General features: G+C 42.9%; 1 protein-coding gene across 1 annotated transcript; it reads left to right on the forward strand.

The window, feature by feature from the left end:
* Positions 1–3,108: 3,108 nt before the first annotated feature.
* On the forward strand, positions 3,109–13,782 carry RBP2 (retinol binding protein 2). Its single transcript, XM_081007019.1, has 4 exons — positions 3,109–3,253; positions 5,364–5,542; positions 9,836–9,937; positions 13,643–13,782. Exons 1-4 carry the CDS (start codon positions 3,181–3,183, stop codon positions 13,694–13,696), a joined length of 408 nt encoding a protein of 135 aa, XP_080863145.1. The 5' UTR covers positions 3,109–3,180; the 3' UTR covers positions 13,697–13,782.
* Positions 13,783–16,026: the final 2,244 nt, after the last annotated feature.

Here is a 16,026-nt window from a genome sequence, read left to right on the forward strand (position 1 = left end):
CAGAAAGCGTCGTCCCAAAAGCATCCTTGCCAGAATTTCATCAGCCTTTGCTTTAAAATCCCTCCGTTTCAACTGGCTTTGTCCCATTTTCTTGCTAATCTTAATTGTCAGGGTATTTTTCTGACTTGTTAATTTGCTTGTAAAATATGCAGTGATGCTTTGTGTTTTCGTGTATGTGTAAATACTGAAATGTCTCTCTAACTTTCCCTTTGCTGAGCATATCCAGTTTTCCCAGCTTTCACATGGGTGATATGCAACTGAGTTTTACTCAGAGTAGCCCCACTGACATTAATAAGTATGACAGAGGGCCACCCATATCTCAACTTATGTGGATTCTGAACCCTCACGCCTCCTTTTCATTACCCCTGGTCCATGCAGCAGCCCCCTCCAACTATTGCTGCCCCACACTTTGTGCTTTCTAGATCTGGAGATTCCCTATGCTTTGAAAATCTGAAGAGGAAAGCTCTACCAGTTGCATAGGGAATCTCTGGATTTAGGATAGAGAGTGTGTGGGACAGCAGGAGAATGACACATTTCCTCTGACTTCAGAGGGTGAGATTCAACTCCACTTTTTATGCTTTCCATGTATTTGGCAACAGATCTTTTGGTTAGCAGGGCCAAATATTTCTTTAAGCCACTGAGGAAAGCAGGGCAATTCCACATAATGTCATGGGATTCATTCTCAAGTATCACTTCGTTTCAATGAAATCAGAAGTAACACAGGGGTTTATTAAGTTCTCCTGCCTCTTCGCTTACTTCAAAATGCCATGAAAGTAGCTTCCCGTATTGCTTTTAGTATGTTACAATTTGTTTTCAGAGACCTTCTGACAAGTGCCTGCATCTTATGATATAAGCTCCCCCTGCCCTCCTTCGGTATGTCTGCAGCTGCAAGCAGAAAGAAAATAGCATTGTATCTGGAGACCTGTGATAGCAAGGAGTCACTTTAATGAAACCTGAAGCAGACCTCAGCGGTATCTCCATCCGAAAGGAAGCTACTGAGCCCTGCTGTAAAGTGACAAAGCAAATGCTTCCAGGGTTGTGTTGTTGGATGGAGCTATTATAGTAATAAGGAAAGCAACTTGGCAAGAAAGCCCCTGAACATGCGATATTGGGTCATTTGGCCAGCTTCTTTGACAACAGTTGTAAAGAACAAGACTAGATGCATGAGACATTAAAATTCAAATATTACACCTTGTGTTTGTGTGGATCACTAGCCACAACGCCAACATTATCACACCAAAGGAACCGCAAGCTACTCACACAGGGGTCCATAAAAGCCTAGCGGAGGAATCACAAATTTATAAGCAAGCGAAGCAAGAGATTTTCAGTCAGAAGTCAGAAGTGCCAGGCAGAGTTGTGTGGGGCAGTGTATTTCATTGAACTGAGTAGAGTAACTGATATTTGAGATAGCAGGTGTGGTGGAGTATGGGTGAAGGCAGCAACTTTTAGACTACTTTTTAGCTCTGTTTTGTTCATCTTTTTGTATAGACTACAATTACTTATAATTGTTTTCTTGTGGATTTCCTAATTTTATTATCCGACTTAGTGGGGTCAGCTTAGTAATGGCCCAAGCATTGCAACAGCTGGTGTTCAGTGCTGCAGCTGTTGTTATTTATCGCTTGTAAGCTGTATTGGGATTCTCTTCAGTGGAAAGCAGAATGGAAATAAAATCAATATATTTGTATCTAGCTTTTCGATAACTGCAGTTGCTATTTCAGTCTGGACCATAATGTCATAGGATTGGTGCTGGTGAGGAGTAAAAAAAGGTAAAGGGACCCCTGACATTTAAGTCCAGCTGTGAACGACTCTGGGGTTGTGGTGCTCATCTCGCTTTACAGGTTGAGGGAGCCGGCATTTGTCCACTCCACAGACAGTTTTTCTGGGTCATGTGGCCAGCATGACTAAGCCGCTTCAGGCAAACCAGAGCAGCACACAGAAACGCCGTTTACCTTCCAACCAGAGTGGTACCTATTAATATACTTGCACTTTCTGGTGTGCTTTCGAACTGCTAGGTTGGCAGGAGCTGGGACCGAGCAACGGGAGCTCACCCCGTCGTGGGGATTCGAACTGCCAACTTTTTGATCGGCAAGCCCAAGGCTCAGTGGTTTGCAGTAGTAGGGTCTATTTCAGCACCTGGCCTCCTTGGACAGCTGCTGGAACCTAAACACCCTGCTAGGGCCCAACAGTACAGGTGCCTCTTTTGTCCCTCCTACTAGTTCATTTCCCCAGCTGCCCTGGAGAAGGAATGGATCACCTCCTACATTGGAGGAGTGTGACAGACAAGTTGCTGTTTGGGGGTGGCAGTAGCACGCAGCATCAATGCTCTCATCCTTCCCAGGCAGGAACCAGCATTTTAATTTCCTACCATGTCTGACAACATCTGGAGGGCATCACATTGACTATCCCAGCACTAAACATTTGCACAAGTGGTGACTTGGAGCTCAAAACAGGCAGGGAATGGCTGGTTGTGCCTTTCTTAGAATCATAGAATCATAGAATCATAGAGTTGGAAGAGACCACAAGGGCCATCGAGTCCAACCCCCTGCCAAGCAGGAAACACCATCAGAGCACTCCTGACATATGGTTGTCAAGCCTCTGCTTAAAGACCTCCAAAGAAGGAGACTCCACCACACTCCTTGGCAGCAAATTCTTAAAATCAGCCTTCAACTTGCAGAAGATCTTTTCTTGTCCTTTATGTGATTTGTGTGTCTTTCTTTCTGTTTGGATGACACAGTATCGTGACCATTTCTATTAAAAGTAAATGTTGGATTTTTCATACATCCAGAACATCCACAGAATGTAAACAGGAGTTAAGGAAATTCTGAATAAGCACACACAATCAGGTTCATATAACTTGATATTATGTAGTCCATCTTCCAGAGCTGTGCTCCCATCAATGTTTCTCTTCTCTTCTTTTATATTTTACAAAGGTCATTGCAACATCATTTTCTCTCTGACCTCTAACCTCAGAAATCTGTTTGCTGCCTCTGCTTTGTCCTCTTGAACCTTGGTAATGAAGGGAAAGTTCTGTTTAGGTTATCTCGCTGACCCTTAGACTTTATTATCTTGGAAGCTGTAAACTTCACCCAAAGAAATATAAAAAGGACAGAATTACAGTAAGCTCTTTCTCCTTTCCAAGTTCCATATCTGAGCCATCCCTGGATTTAACTCCTAGCCGCAATGCCTGTTGATTACACTGGAACGTGGGTGATGGTATCCAATGACAACTTCGAAGGTTACATGGTTGCTTTAGGTAAATATAAAAATAAGAATTTTGAATTGGTGGGATACTTTGTTCTACATTTAATTTAAAAATAAATGAATAAGATTTAATTCAACATTAACTTTTGCCTTTATAGCAAGCCATTTCTAAGCAGATATATTTTGAAGTAAGCCCAGTGAATACAGTGGAATAGCAAGTACGTTTTATCTCAAACATTTCTCTTTGAAGGTTTTCTTTTCTCTTTCTCCCGTACAAAAGAATTTGTCAGTCATATTTCAACACCTATGCTATATGTGAGAGATCATTGAACAGGCATTCTATAGCTGAAAGGCACAGGTGATTTGCACTGACCTAAACTGCAAATGGGTCAGAAAACCTACTTTGCAGTACAATCCTATGCACATCTACTGAGTAGTAAGGTAAGGATGACTAAGTCTTGCTCCTAGGAAAGTGTGCATAGGGCTGCAGCTGGAATCTTGTATGGTAACATTTATAAGCTCTCTGTGCTCAGAATTTGGTGACATAATCAACAACCTGAAAGACAGGTGGTGCCTCTGGAAAATATCTCCCCCTCCCCATCTCTGCATTAACAGCAGAAAAGTGGCCCTAAATGTGTCACAGTTGTCCCTGTATTTTAACTCCTGATCTGCATCATAAATTGTTGAGGGTGGATTGTTCAAGCAAGGAAGGTTGTTTTAATTGAACTTATGGATCATTAGCCACACTATTTTTCCTAAGTACAAGAGGGACTTCTGACCCCCACTCCCCACCAGTCACTGAGACCATGTTTCAATGATGTAAGCAGCATGTTGTACCTAGATCTTAAATGTTTATACTACCGCCTGTCATCCTGCCAGGGTGTCCCTGCAGCATCTCAGCAGTCAGGACACCCTGTTCCATGGCGATATTTGCTCATGCAGCGAATCTGGCCACAAGCCAGCAGTCCAATGGCCAAGATTGCTAGTCAGATAAAAATAGAAAAAAAACACTGAACAGTTGCAGTGTAGAAAAAGTCCTATAGGGACATGGGAATAAGTCCCATTGAATTCAACAGGCCTTACTTCTGAGTAGACATACTTAGGGTTGCACTGTTAGTCACTGAGGATGGTATTCAACTAAGTTTTACTCAGAGCAGAAATTAATAGATCTAACATAATCATGTTCATTAATTTTAATTGGTCTACTCTAAGTAAAATTTAGTTGAATACTACCCTAAATATATCTATATCATCTATATCTATATCTATATCTATATCTATATCATCTAATCCAGGCTTCCTCAACCTCGGTCCTTCAGATGTTTTAAGAATGCAGTTCCCATCATCCCTGACTACTGGTCCTGCTAGCTATCATGGGAGTTGTAGGCCAAAAACATCTAGAGGGCCAAGGTTGAGGAAGCCTGATCTAATCTATTTCTATACTACCAGCTTTCTGCCAAAGTGAGTTACTTCTTGATAAGTGCGCAGAGGACTGCCTTAGATTACAATCCGGCTAAACAGTTAAACATGTGCACAAGTGCAATTCATACGAGTGATCTTTCCACAGCAGTGCTAAGTACAGTTGTACCTTGGTTGATGAACGCCTTGCGAGTCAAACGGTTTGGCTCCCAAATGCCACAAACCCGGTTTGCGAATGTTCTTTCGAACCTGAACATCCAAAGCAGGTCCCGTGGCTTCCGATTGGCTGCAGGAAGTTCCTGCAGCCAATCGGAAGCCACGCCTTGGTTTCCGAACATTTTGGAAGTCGAACGGACTTCTGGAACGGATTCCATTCGATTCCGAGGTACAACTGTAATGTATTCCATCAGCACAAGGATTGCCGCTTGTGCAAAATAATCTTCCCCCCTTCTCCCCCTTTGCACCCTCTAAACCTGTTATGGGAACTCTCCAACCCTCCAGAGCAGATGGGCTACACATGGGGAAAGAAGGGGTGGAAAGTTCCATTATGTAAACAGTAATCCTTATGCTGATGGAATCTGATAGTTGTATACCGGCAGTATCATATGGCCCAGGATGTAATACTCCACACACACACCCCAAAAGCAGAAAGTCCTTTTGGGCACACATTACTTTATTGTTTATAAATGTATGTTTGAAGTTAATCAGGCCCATTGTTAACATATTTATTGGTGTGTCTGCAGGCATTGGCCTTGCTACGAGAAAGATTGCAAACCACCTGACACAAACGAAAGAAATTATTCAAGAGGGAAACCATTTCAAGACGAAAACGCTGAGCACTTTCAGGAACTATGAAGTGAATTACACCGTAGGAGAGGAATTTGAAGAGCACACCAAGGGGCTTGATGACCGAGTGGTGAAGGTAGAAACTTATGATTTGCTTTCCATTTACACAGCAGTCAACACCAGCACCTGACATTCAAGAAAACAGGTTGAAAGCAAATTATAAATGTTAAAGAAATGTTTATTTATAAAGAAGCAGCTATTTGCATTTCAAAACGTGGATGTTTTTCTATTGCAACTATTTATTCCATATGTAAATCATAACAGTTTTTCAGCTTGTTGACAGCAAGACAGAATTATTTTTTCAACTCCTCATGGTTCCACCAGATACTTATATATCCCCCACTGGCTCCTCCAGACTCCCCACAGGCTAAAGCAAATCCCGCTTTCTGGTGGAAGCAACTGCTGAGCTACTGCATATGACCATTCTACCTGTGGTGGCACATTTTTTTCATGTTAGTTTATTCCCCCCCCCCCTGTAGCTCCCTGTTTCTGGAGAACTTTTTAACCAGAGTGGAATCCATACACACATAAAAACCATTCTGAAAATGCTTTTTAAAAAGCACTTTAAAAAATGCATTGAATTTTCCATAAGGCTCACCATTATCATCTAGTTACAGATAGGTAGCCGTGTTGGTCTGCCATAGTCAAAACAAAAAAATTCCTTCCAGTAGCACCTTAAAGACCAACTAAGTTAGTTCTTGGTATGAGCTTTCGTGTGCAAGCACACTTCTTCAGATACACTGAAACAGAAGTTGCCAGACCCTTCTATATAGTGAGAAGGTGGGGAGGGGTATTACTCAGAAGGGTGGTGGGAATGGGTGATTGGCAGATAGCTGAGGTGAGCCTGTTGACGACTCTTAACGACTGCAATAGGTCTTACCTATGAGGTCTTACCTATGAGGTCTTACCTATGAGCTTTCGTGTGCAAGCACACTTCTTCAGATACACTGAAACAGAAGTTGCCAGACCCTTCTATATAGTGAGAAGGTGGGGAGGGGTATTACTCAGAAGGGTGGTGGGAATGGGTGATTGGCAGATAGCTGAGGTGAGCCTGTTGACGACTCTTAACGACTGCAATAGGTCTTACCTATGAGGTCTTACCTATGAGGTCTTACCTATGAGCTTTCGTGTGCAAGCACACTTCTTCAGATACACTGAAACAGAAGTTGCCAGACCCTTCTATATAGTGAGAAGGTGGGGAGGGGTATTACTCAGAAGGGTGGTGGGAATGGGTGATTGGCAGATAGCTGAGGTGAGCCTGTTGACGACTCTTAACGACTGCAATAGGTCTTACAGGAAAAAGCAAGGGGTGAGAAGGTGAGAAATGGCTTAGTCATGTATAATGAGATAAGAATCCAATGTCTTTGTTCAGGCCAGGTCTCTCCATGGTTTTAAGTTTGGTAATGATACCAAACTTAAAACCATGGAGAGACCTGGCCTGAACAAAGACATTGGATTCTTATCTCATTATACATGACAAAGCCATTTCTCACCTTCTCACCCCTTGCTTTTTCCTGTAAGACCTATTGCAGTCGTTAAGAGTCGTCAACAGGCTCACCTCAGCTATCTGCCAATCACCCATTCCCACCACCCTTCTGAGTAATACCCCTCCCCACCTTCTCACTATATAGAAGGGTCTGGCAACTTCTGTTTCAGTGTATCTGAAGAAGTGTGCTTGCACACGAAAGCTCATACCAAGAACTAACTTAGTTGGTCTTTAAGGTGCTACTGGAAGGAATTTTTTTGTTTTCATTATCATCTAGTGTCACATTGTATATCACAATTAAAACACACTTAAAACATATTATTTGCAGCTGTATAGCTGAGTCCCAGGAGTCAAGTGAGCCTGATGCAAACTGTGTCCTAGTTAGGGCTGCATCATAGTCAGTGGTGGGCCAGAACTGTGAGCCAGGTGCAGAGCCAGAAAGTTGAGGGGCCTGCACATCAAAAGCCAAGAAGACCTTGTGGCTAGTGCATGAATGCTCTTGTTCAAATAGGAAGACTTTATACGCTTTCCTGTCTAGTGGAATCCAATGGCCTTTCCTGAATAGGAACGGCTATGTCACAGCTGGAGTGTATGTGTATGTTCACTTTAGTGGATTAAAATCCAGTGAGGTCAAACACACACACACACACACACACACACACACACCCCCCTCTGTGTTTCAAGTCACATTTGCACAGTTTTAGAGAGGGGAGAGGATGTCTTCACCTGAAGTTCTCTCTAGTTCCTCCATTGTTCCTGGTTCTGAGGAGAAAATTATAATATGGAAGACAAGCAGTGCTGTCAAAATTGTAACTGGTTAATAATAATAATAATAATAATAATAATAATAGAAATGCCCATAGGTTTATTCATCATTTACCAAGCTGTGAGATAGTTATGCCCATATTGACCTTATATGCAGGGATGGAACATCTAGTTTTGCCACCTGAGGTGAAATGGGAGTGTGCTGCCGCCCTGCTGCCCTAACATTCCCTCTGAAGACTCACTTGCCAGGATCACAAGAGTTCCATGAGATGCCAGAAGCATCCATCATCACCTCTCCTCACTTCTCAGGTGGTGGCAGGGGCAAGGCAGGGAGTCCCACTGATTCCACAGCCTTAGGCAGCTGCCTCAGTATGCCTCATGGACTGGCTCTACTATTATGGAAAAGTTAGTTCCTGTGTTTTGTTGTTGTTGTTACTCTTTTCCCGACAGTAAGATCTGGCCACTCTTCGGGGGGGGGGGTGGAGACTCTCTGGATTTCCCTTGAGGGAAGATAATTGCATTGATCTGTCTCTCAGAAGATATTGGTCTGATTCTGAGGCAATTTTTATTTCAATCCATTTCCATCCATTGAATTGAGCTCTCTGTGAAGCAACTCTCAAGCCAAGGTCTTGTTTCCCATATAGCTACTTTTCAGTGGGTAGCTTCCCTCTCCCCCAATTGGATTACGTTTTATTCCTGATTGTAACCTAATCTGTGCCTACACCGTTTGGTATCTACAGAGCTAAAACAGAATGGCAAGCATTACAATAGCCAAATCATTTCCTCTCCCCTCCCCAAGATAATGTGGAGGAGTATGCTGCTCATAGCCAACATCTTTCCTATTATCTGTGACCTTTTCATGCCCTGACATCACAGCATGCTCCTTATACCTCTGTCAAAGCTATCCTTTACCAGTCCTGTCTCGGGTAGAAAACTGCCTCTTCCCTGAACTTTCAATAACCTCAATTTTCTCCTATCGTCACTGTTGTTATCTGACGGAGAGTAGAAAAAGCATCTTATTTCTTTTATAATTCTATCTGATTTCTTATCAAGATGATTTCTGCCCGATATTCCCCCACTGACACACTGCTGTTTTTGCAGGAGGCTCAGGAATTAATTATTTTTAAAGAGAGCTGTTCTTTTGCAATCTGTTCTTTTCAGTGCAGAGAATGTGGGGTATTGCCAGACAACTACAGAATGTACAGAGGTTATGTTTTTCTCCCGTTCACAATTGTAGTGAAGCAGCACTCAAATGAAAGAAAGGAAGAAAGAGACTATAATTCAAATATCTCCTCTGGTGTGTGCCTGCACTACTATAGTAGCTGTGATCAGGGCATTCCCATTCTTCTTATTGCACTTCCAGCTGAGGAGTGGCTCCAAGATGCCTCTTGTTTGCACACAGAGCACTGTCTTTCGTAGTAGTCTGACCATGATAAGGTTGACTCCACCCTTCCTTCCTTCCATTCCCTTTCTGTCTCTCTCTCCGCCCCCCGTCCCCAGCATTATTCTAGCAGTAAACACCTGTTTTGGTTAGCCTGAAAATAAATTTGGGGACCATTTACATATTAGAAGATGCTCCTATGCAAAAGCTGTGAATCCAAGCTGCTGTGAACAATCTTTTCCCTCCCAATATGCCCTCCGCATCCACAACAGAAGTGCGTGTGCATGTGTATTAATGTTGTAGCAGTTAAAATGATCCATGGCTTTTCCTGCTGCTGTGCTTTACAGTGCGTTTGTGGCTTTCTTCTGAGGGAGAACGGAATAATGCAAATTTCATATCTGTGCTCCCCTTTCTGGAGACAAATCCCGTCATAAATTCACTTTATTTAATTATCTTCTTTTGTGCGTATATTATGGATCATTGTGTCAGGAGAAATAGCCGGGAATTGAAAACATAAAACACTTTTAGTGACACTATAGGCTTTCTACTTAAATTTGGGGAGCTGGGAGAGAGGGGAGGGGGGTGGTATTTGCTTGTTATGTGTTCCCTCTCCCCACCCCCCACCCCAACCAACTCTATGCTGCCATTATGTCACCCTGACTCCAGTTTATTCCGATTTGTTTTTAGCCTCACACGTTTCTACCATGTTGCTGAACTTTATCATTTGATCCCTACAGACGCTGGTGACCTGGGATGGTGATAAACTAATCTGTGTCCAGAAAGGCGAAAAGAATAACAGAGGCTGGAAACACTGGATTGAAGGGGACAATTTGCATCTGGTAAGAGCTGAAATCATTCATGAAAGATATACCAATAGCAGTACTGCAGGAAAATTCAGTAACTTGGGGCAGGTCCCAGGTTCAACCCTGGTGTCTCCAGGGGGCTGGGAACCCCAGAGAGCCGCTGCCCATGTTGACTATTCTGAGCCTGGCTTCCCTTCCTAGCATATCATTGCCATAATGAACAAAGGCATATATTTGCCTCTGCCTAATTTGAAGCTATCAGGAGTATTATTTACCTACAGAAAATGTGTTCTTGGGGGGTTGTAAGAAGAATGATGCAGAAAAGCAGGTCAGAAAATTGCTCTCAGAATAACCATCAGGCACCCGATATATACAATCTCTAAAGCGTATAATTTAGTGCCACTGGAAAAGCTGAGTTCATACAGCTGGGTTAGTAAATGAAGTCCAAGCCTGACATGTAGTAAGCTTGAGTGGGGCTACAGGGGCCTGTAAAGAAAATAAGCAGTCAGTGAAGTATGGAAAAAATAAATGAGAGTTTACATATTAAGAAGACTCGAAAGAACAATCGGGAAAGTGAACAGGCAGACTTGGGTGAACCAAAGCATTCCAATTCAGTTTTCAAAGCTCTTTACGGGCACAAGCCTCAGTGAACTAAATGAACAAGCAAAGGAGATGGAGATCTTCAGCGGACAAACACACATAGCTTTTGGAAATGAACCTGCATGTTTACTTCCTCTGATATGGATCTAGTTGCATAATCCCTAATGGCTTTGCACATCTTCTCCATGTAGAACAGGATGGCTTGATGAGTTAATAATTTTCTCAAACACTTTCCATATCCCTGTTCTAAACACATTTAATTGAAAATTAGTGCAATGGGGTTTTTTCCCCCCAGCTGAAGGGGCACATACCCTTATATGAAAACCTTCCAGGGGCCATATGTCACTGCTAGGGGCTGGGGGAGAAACAAAAGCTCATGGAACAGCAAATGTTAATTTTATCTTTTTACAGTAGGCTTTACACACAAACACACTCCTCTCAGTTCTCAGAGTCCAAGGACACATTCTAGCCAGGCAAAAACACTCAAGGAAGTGCAAAGCCAAGCTAATTGGAAGTGTGGTCTGGGATGAAGGGAAGGGGATGAAAAGGAGTTATGGACTCAGGGGATTCCTGAGGGATAGATAGATAGATAGTCCTGGCGGGCCTTATTTGGCTTCAAGCCTTAGATCCCCCATCACTGCTCTAAACAACTGTGTTTAATGTTACCTTCCGAATGTATACATTTTTACAGTCCTTGCCCAGAATCCAAAGTTATTTTAGGTGCAACCACAGGCTTGCAAACTTCTTAGGTAGACTTCTGAATCACCTACCTGAAGGATGCCCTTCCTCATCCCTCTAAGTCCCACCATTCCAGAGCAAGTTTAGAAGTGGCACTTTTTCACCCTGATCCCTAAAACATTAGAAACATCTTCTGGAATCCAAATTCAACAAACCTTATAACCAGATCGCTTGAGTTCCAGTACATTCCAATAAGTTCTAGCAGCTTGATATGGTCCTAGTACAGTAGTTTAATATGGCAACAGGATGCTGCATTAGATTATCCTTTGGTCTGATCCAGCAGGGCTCTTCTGTTACATGTCACCCCAATCTCCGAGTGGTCCAAGATTCCTGTACTCCAGACACTTACCTAGTGTTTGTGTTTCCTTTGGAAATGAGGCAGAGTGGAAACTGTGGTGTCTTTATGATATATGGCTTATTTACACACATATACAACCTGAGCCTATGATGGAGAGGTCAATGCATTACGCTCCAAGAGGGTTCTGTTTCTCCCACTGCTGGATCCAAAGAGATCAAACATGGCCTTTTGTCCCTATACTTAGCTTGCTGTGTTTAACAGACTGACACTTTGTCTGTCAGTGGAAGGAGGGGCTTGCACTCATCTACCCTCCAGCACAGAGTATCTGCTTTGTTAATCACCCCTTACCTTTCTTTTGTTCTCCATAATAGCTTTTCTCCCATGTGTTTTCCTGAGCACAGAAAAACTGCTTTGGCCTGTATTTTCACACTGTTAAATTCAGTGTCTGGCAGCCCATCTTAATAGTCCATCTTGATAATACAATGCCCACTAGACACAGGAATTTAGGGGAGTCAAGGAACCCACAAACGCTTAACAATACTAAATGGTGGACACTCACCAGATTCCAGTTAGTCCCTTAGTCAAAGTTTTATCACAGGTGGACTGAAAAATCTGCTGATGGAGTCCATATAAAAACAGAATTTGGCAGCCTTCATCAACATTGCAGTGCCTCATGACACATCACGATTTTCTCCAAACCTCAGGGGTGAAGGAGATGATATTAGAAATTAAATTAAATTAAATTACTAATTTAAAAATGAGGACCATGGAGTATAAGTCATATGATTCATTAGCTTGTGGTACTTTCCCTTTCACCCTGATACAAGCTTTGCACGATAGATTATTATCCCCATTTTCCAGATGAAGAACCATAGGGTAGTAGCTTATCCATATGAACTTAACTGAAAAAAGAAAAGAATCCAATTTTTTTAATAAAAAAAACTAAACACCTTTGCAAATTATGTTTAGAATTAAAAAATCCCACTGCTATTTTTTGCAACATTCTACCTCTGTAAAACCTCAGCGCCTAGGGCTTCCCGATCGCATGGTTGGCGGTTCGAATCCCTGTGGCAGAGTGAGCTCCCGTCTTTCGGTCCCAGCTCCTGCCCACCTAGCAGTTCGAAAGCACCCTTAAGTGCAAGTAGATAAATAGGTACCGCTTTATAGCGGGAAGGTAAATGGCGTTTCCGTGTGCTGCGCTGGTGCCAGCTCGCCAGAGCAGCTTCGTCACGCTGGCCACGTGACCCGGAAGTGTCTCCGGACAGCGCTGGCTCCCGGCCTCTTAAGTGAGATGGGCGCGCAACCCTAGAGTTGGACACGACTGGCCCGTATGGGCAGGGGTACCTTTACCTTACCTCTGTTTACATTGTCACTATCCAAGCCTGCATAGCTCACTTTAATACAAAACCGACTATTTGCAAACTCTGAGGGGCCAGTCTAAAGGGATGAGGGATTAATTTCACAGACTTACAACAGGAAGCTACCTACTCATTTCTATTCTTTTCACGATCATACAATTCTGGCTTCACTTTTAGCAAAAGAAGGTCAATAAGATGTACAAAATTACCATTGGGTTGACTTCATCCCTGCAGAAACCAGAATCTTATCCTGTTCTGTGCCAGACTTGCTTTATATTGTTATGAAACAACTTCAGAATTGGCTAGTAATCTCATTGATTGGATTTGTTAGGGTTGGTATAACATTCTGAGAAAAGATCCACATTTTGTTGGGAAACCAATTGACAAAGTGTTATACTTAACTCCTGTTACCTTTAAAGCTTTTCCTTCTCTCCTTTTGCAATTTCCTTGTTGCTTCAGTGAGTTTAATAAATTACAGTATGTTGGTTAATAATAGACAATGCAACGTCCCACAGTTACAGAGCAATTCCTATGCATTTCCCCATTTTTATCCTTTCTAAAAGTCAATTCAAGTGTCAGAATCTAATTACTGCAACCTGTAGTGCTTGCTGGCTGATTGGTTATATAAAATACGCTGCTCTTTCCCTTTTAATAGCCCAGCCCCGCCGTTAATGCTCTGGCTTAGCTGTTTTCTCTGCAAGTCTGGAAGGGAATTGTCTGTGCTTACCGATGGTTTTGATGTTGTAGGAGCTGACATGCGAAGACCAGGTGTGCCATCAAGTCTTTAAGAAGAAGAATTAAATGGATCTGAATCCCATCCAGCTGCACACTGCATAATTATTATATTCTTTGCTGAAGTAAATAAATAAAACCTTGACACTGCCAGAGATCTGCTGTTCAGTTCAATGTGTGGGAAAACTCTTATAGTAACATCAAACACTCTCCTACGTGGTTTTTTAAAAGAGCTCTTGATTTCCAAAGTTAAATAATGTATGTCTTGTTCTTCTAATTGTCCCCCACGTAAACCTTGGCAAGAAAAACATTTCAGCACCAAAGACAAAATGTCCTCCAGCAGCGATGTAAGAAATAAGCACACTTATCTTGACAATGGCCCCTCACTCCATGACAGTCTAATATACATTTCAATGATGAGGAGGGCAAAGCCTGTGTTCACTGTACTTTTTCTAACTTCCTTAGCTATGGGTCACCAGGACTCTAGTTTCAGGCAACAAAATGGCTCAGTGGGCTGGGAATGAGACTCAAAGCCACTAACAGCTAGATCACTAAATTAAATTTAGGAAAGGAAGATCGGAAAAGTCCTCTGAACAAACCTAATTTGTTTCTAGTTTGTGTTCCTCAGAAAGGTGCCTCTGAAAACCCACGCCACAGATATTCAACGAGCTTAACGGGAGATTTAACTCGTGCCTCTCAGAGTGCTTCACATCAGAGTGCTTCATATCATGGCTTCAGCTATATCTCAACTGCTGTCCGAGGCTAAATAAAGGAACTATATTTACACACTGACATTTAGGGCTGATGTGGCCAAGAGGTGTCCTAAAGCACATGTACCACACAGGTACTCTTGTCAGGGGATCAGTACTGGATTGCCTGTCTCAAGACTTCTTGAGCCAAATTCCACTTCTCACAAAATGCGAGTGTAAGCTCTGGTGTGGATGCTGGCAGCTGGCTGAGGACTCTGTAACCCAGCAGTGGGGAACCCTTTTTCCAACCCAGGGCTGCATTCCCTTGTGGACAACCTCCCAGGGGCTGCATACCAGTATTGTACAGGAGGCCACATTCCAGCCCTGCGGAGTTAAAGGTTTTACACATGCCTGATCATCCTCCATTCAGCAAAGCAAGGAGCATTATCACAGTCAGGCATGGCCCGGCCTATCTCGCTTTGCCGCCTGAGGTGAATGGGAAGGTGCCACTTCCCTGCTGCCCCTGCTCCACCACTGCCCCACCACTGAAGGCTTGCTTACCAGGGTTATGTGACAGTGGCTTCCAGTTGATAGGCTCATGAGATCTTGTGGAACTCTTGAGAGATCTCACCAGAAGTCTCACGGGATTCAGACTCAGGAGGCAGCTGCCTCAGTGTGCCTCATGGGCAGCCTGGTCCTGATACCAGCCCAAGAACACATTCTAGCCAGCAAAAGCACATTATGAGAGTGCAGAGCATGGTCAACAATGTCTGTGGATTTGGGAGCATTACAAGGGCAATACAGAGAGGTCTGAAGGGGCACATTAAGCCCCTAGATCTGTACAGTCGTTTCTTATACCTGCTGTAACCTTTTGATTGCTCTATGCACAGAAATGATCCATGTGTGGAGATTGGGGCTGGGATAGGGTCAGTGGGCGCAATTCTGATCCTAATGCCTAGTATAAACTGTCAAGACTGTATGAAACATGTGGCTGTGGCTATAAGACACAGGTTTTGCATCAGGCCTTCTTGACATTATCAGCATACATGCCAAGATCACGAAAGAAAGAAAGAAAGAAAGAAAGAAAGAAAGAAAGAAAGAAAGAAAGAGGGAGGGAGGGAACTAGCCTCTTGAAAAATGGTGGAAAATAAAACAAAATCACATACCCCATGCACACACAGAGTTTAAACTTCCAAATTCATCATAATGTATTTTATTCATGAACTCAGTCCTTTAGACCAGCATGTTCTGAAAAGGAAACACATGTAAGGTAATGTATTATGTTGCAATTTGCAACAGTACTGGGTGATTTCAACAATGCTCATTATGTTCAATTTCCTACTAAACTACCACAAAGTCCGCTATCTTCCTCGCAGCAGGTGAAACATTAGCATTTGGGTGGGTGAAGGCGGGGGTGAGTTCTGACCAATAAATCAGAGAGCATTCACTCAGAGCCTCTTAACACCTTGATAGTGCAATATTATGTGAATGAGGGGGTCAAACTACACAATATGGTATCTCCGTATCTGTGCCCTTAAGGGCACGTTTGGTTAGAAAACTGCCAGCATGGAGGGCAGCAGTCCTGATCAGGACTATAGCACGATGGACTTTTAACACTTTGTCTTCTGCTGTATGCTAATCAGCGCTGGAGGACCCCAAGATGTATTGCAAACATTTGCTCCCATTTAAGCAAATGTAAAGTTTTTACCA

This window comes from Podarcis pityusensis (genome assembly GCF_964106645.2).
Source record: "Podarcis pityusensis genome assembly, chromosome: 5".
Taxonomy (NCBI): domain Eukaryota; kingdom Metazoa; phylum Chordata; class Lepidosauria; order Squamata; family Lacertidae; genus Podarcis; species Podarcis pityusensis.

Coding starts and splice junctions, on each gene's coding strand:
- RBP2 (XM_081007019.1), top strand. CDS start 3,181: ATGCCTGTTGATTACACTGGAACGTGGGTGATGGTATCCAATGACAAC. Junction 3,254..5,363: donor AGGTTACATGGTTGCTTTAG/GTAAATATAAAA, acceptor GTGTGTCTGCAG/GCATTGGCCTTGCTACGAGA. Junction 5,543..9,835: donor TTGATGACCGAGTGGTGAAG/GTAGAAACTTAT, acceptor TGATCCCTACAG/ACGCTGGTGACCTGGGATGG.